General features: G+C 50.6%; 1 protein-coding gene across 1 annotated transcript; it reads right to left on the reverse strand.

Annotated features, from left to right (window-relative positions):
• Window positions 1–209: 209 nt before the first annotated feature.
• Window positions 210–2025, reverse strand: LOC127342925 (fruit bromelain). The gene is made up of 2 exons (XM_051368945.2): window positions 1274–2025; window positions 210–1170 (listed from the first exon to the last, which is right to left on the reverse strand). The coding sequence occupies exons 1-2, from the start codon at window positions 1818–1820 to the stop codon at window positions 572–574; spliced, it is 1146 nt and encodes a 381-aa protein (XP_051224905.1). The 5' UTR covers window positions 1821–2025; the 3' UTR covers window positions 210–571.
• Between the last annotated feature and the right edge of the window lie 1718 nt (window positions 2026–3743).

The following is a 3743-nucleotide window of genomic DNA, read 5'->3' on the forward strand; positions in this document are numbered from 1 at the left end:
AGAAGATGTTCCCCCTAATGCCCGATCCAGCGTTGTTGCTAGACAGACTTCTTTATTTTTTTTGGAAAATCGGTTTCCTGGTGTTCTCAGTTTTTCCTCTTTTTTTTTTTTCCTTTGTGTGTCGCTTATTCAGAATTCAAGCGACTGTAACAAAGTTTTTCAGATCAACCGGGATAACTCATCCCCGGTTTCATCGATCATCTCAACTAAACCCGACCAAAAGCAGGTTCAACAGTTATTACATCACTTTCTCAAAAAAAAAACAGTTATTACATCACACAGGAGCATGTCTTTTTTCTAAGAGCAAACTGAAAGAACTAAAAACAGGGGAAATAGGCAAAACGCAAGAACTACAGAATCTCGCATACAGCGACTACAACAAAGTTACTAGTACTTTTTGCATATATAAACAGTCGCGTCATGTTGCATTGGCATGAATAAAATGGGTCGCTCTTACGACCGATCCAGTCATGGCTTCAGTATTCCTTCTTAAGAATCCATCCAGTTTCAATCGCATGGTACTGTAGCTGATAAATTATACCCGATGATGATAGATGCATCGACTGATGTACTAGTAGCTGCCCATGGTCGGGTAGTATGCGTAGGTGGCGATGCCGCAGCTGGCGCCGCTCCGGCGAGCGATGCGCATGTAGCCCGCCTCGCCCCACCTCGTCCCCCACTGGTTCTTCACCACCCAGTACTCCTGCCCGACGCCGTCCGCCCCGTAGCCCACCACCGTCACGGCGTGGTTTATCCTCTGCCCGCACGACGGGCTCCCGGCGTACACGCCGCTCCTGTAGTGCCGGAAGTCCGGGTCCGTGGCCTCCACGGCCACGGCGATCGGCTGGCTGGCCACGAGCTGCTCCAGCACGCCCTCGTCGCCGTACAGGCCCGCCCACTGTGGCGCGCCGACGGACGCGGCCGAGTTCGGCGTGGCGCCAAAGCCGCGGCACGCGCCCTGCTGGCCGACGTACGCGTAGGCCGCCTCCGGCTGCAGCCCGCCGCTGGCGGCGACGTAGCGGAGCGCGGCGTTGATGTCGCCGCCGCTGCAGCTGCTGATGCCCCCCGTGCAGTCGAGCACCTGCTGCTCCGACATGGAGATGAGTTCGCCGGTGGTGATCTTTACGAGCCCCTCCGCCGCCGCCACCGCCGCGAACGCCCAGCAACTCCCTGCACGAACGCACGCACGCGTCAACATTCATTAGTACGAACTTTGGCCTACGCTACTACCCTCTGCTCTGAATGCATGGCCATTGCAGCTGTAGAGAATTACCGCAGGAGCCTTGGTTCTTGATCTCGGTGACCGCGCCCTGTGCCCTCCAGTCCACGCTGCCAGGCATGTACCGCAGCTGGCCATCCTTCAGCGCCGCACCCTTCTTTTTTTTAAGGCCATCCTTCAGCGCCGCACCCTTTTTGGACACGCCCGCCGCTGCCGCCGCCGTGTTGTTGATCTCCTGAGGACGAAGCTGGTGCTGCAGGTACCCGAGGTGCTTCTCCACGAACTCGTCGTCGGTGAGGTCGGAGAACTGGTTGAGCCCGAGCGTGTACGTCCGATTGCCCGCCCTGTTCACAGCGTCGACGTGCCGCGCGTTGGCCGCGAACACCTTCCGCCGGCGCGCCTTCTCGACGGCGTCCGTGTAGGCGCGCCCGAACTTGGCCATCCACCGCTCGTGCCGGACGGCCGCGCTAGGCAGCAGCGCGCCTCGGCGTGACCTGGCTCCCTCTCGCGCCGCGGCGGCGTCGACGACGACGGTGGCGGCCACGAGCACAAGCACAAGCCATGCGCCAAAGAGGCGGCGCGAGCTGGGAATCGGCGCCATTAGTTAGTTGGCTAAGCACTCCCCTCCTTGTAATGGTTTACGAGCGAGCTATCCGTAGCAAGCACGGGCCTGCGCTCCAATTTATACGCGCGCGAATGGTGAGCAAGCTAGATGGAATGGAGCATGCGTCTGAACGGATACTTTTCGCTGGTGGATCGGCTCGATTGATCGATCACGGTCGCGGCGCGCATGCAGCATCACTGTTGCAGACGGAGTGCGTTCATGCGCCGTAATCGAACGTATTGATTGCGAGTTCATCCATGTTCTTATCCGGCGTCTAATCGGCGACACTCGGTTTCATTATAGTTGTCGCTGATTTATTGGTATCTAACACATTTTGTATATATAGATACATCCGAACCCGCGACAATAAAAATGAAACCCAATAAATATTACCCTTTGCCCCTTTGAAAAAGTTAGGCGCCATGACACCTATATCCACATCATTTTTTTTTCTTTTCTTACCTCTCAAACTATATATAACATGTGGATTTAAAACTTTGTAGGCCATTAAACATTTTAACTAGGAAGTGGAAAAAATAGTTTGAAAATATTGTGTGCAATTTATAATTAAATATTTTAAATTGTATTTGCATATGTATAATGTCATAAAAATCGAGAACTATTTTCCCCACATTCTAGTTGCAATGTTTCAGTGACCTGCGAAGTTTTGAATCCACATGTTATATACTCCCGCCATCAATATAAAAGCTGCCCAACTATCTAAATATTGAGTTATATAGACATATTTTAATTATAGATACATTTATATCTACAAAATTTTGAGCATCTTTTTTTTGGGACGGAGGGAGTAGTTAATGTGAAAAGATGTAGTACTGGTGCAAGAGATAATAAAGAGTTGATAGAAATAAAAGCCTAGGGCGGCGGATCTTCCATGCTCCTATGTAGGGCCTACTCCTATGAATAGGCGAGATAGGGATGTAGACAGGAGTTGCTCAGAAATTCCTCAAAGACATTTTTTGCTGTTTCACGGCTGGGCTGGTGCAGCAGAGTGCTCTGTCTGTCCAGTGCCCACCACTATGACGAACGGATATACCGTCGCGTGCGCGCGGGCGGATGCATGGTGAAGTGGAGGAGTTGCTGTCTGATCGGAACGGAGATCGATCGGCGTGCACGCACTTCCGCTTTCTTTGCTTGTCCATTTTTCGATCGGGTCAAAGGTCGCACGGCCGCGTGCTGAAATGGGGAATTAATCGCGGGATTGCGTATTCGGCGCACTCATGGAATTTCTCGGCTTACAGAACAGTACATATCTAAAATTCTGGAACGGAAAATCTACGAGTATACGGCTCCGGTCGACGTCGTGGTCTTAACTTAACCAGTCGCACACACACGCTGTACATTGCGAGAAGCAGGCCGTGGACACTCATCTCGCCACTAGTAACAGAGAGGGATGTGATCAGTAGTTTATATGGATCAGCCATGGCATGCCACTGTTTGACGCCGATATCTCTGTCGAATGGGATCATTAGCTTTGCATGTCAAGCTTAATGGACACGGAGCCTTGTCACGATGAACTGGTGATAAAACGCCATATCAGTTACATACCGTCCAGAATAAAAATATACTCATCACGTTTTCAAGGTATTTCAGTAACTGATAACCGTGCCGAGTGATATATGTTACTTCTCTGTCCAAAAGTAAGTGGCTCAACTTTTTTGCGGTACAGTCTACACAATAAAAACACAGGGAATAGAATGGTACTGCCTGCGTAAGCATGATTTCTTCAAGGTTCCAGCACTAACAAGGATAACTGACTATTGCAACTTGCAAGTACATGTGTATATGTTGATATAAGTTCTGGTGTACAACTGTTAACCTTTGTTTTTTGTCCATACAAGCTTCTTCATACATGGAATGATTGGTACATGCCATGAAAAGGCCACAAGGTTCAAAATGCTA

The sequence above is a fragment of the Lolium perenne genome, chromosome 3 (genome assembly GCF_019359855.2).
Source record: "Lolium perenne isolate Kyuss_39 chromosome 3, Kyuss_2.0, whole genome shotgun sequence".
Lineage (NCBI taxonomy): Eukaryota > Viridiplantae > Streptophyta > Magnoliopsida > Poales > Poaceae > Lolium > Lolium perenne.

Coding starts and splice junctions, on each gene's coding strand:
- LOC127342925 (XM_051368945.2), bottom strand. CDS start 1,820: ATGGCGCCGATTCCCAGCTCGCGCCGCCTCTTTGGCGCATGGCTTGTG. Junction 1,171..1,273: donor CAAGAACCAAGGCTCCTGCG/GTAATTCTCTAC, acceptor GCGTTCGTGCAG/GGAGTTGCTGGGCGTTCGCG.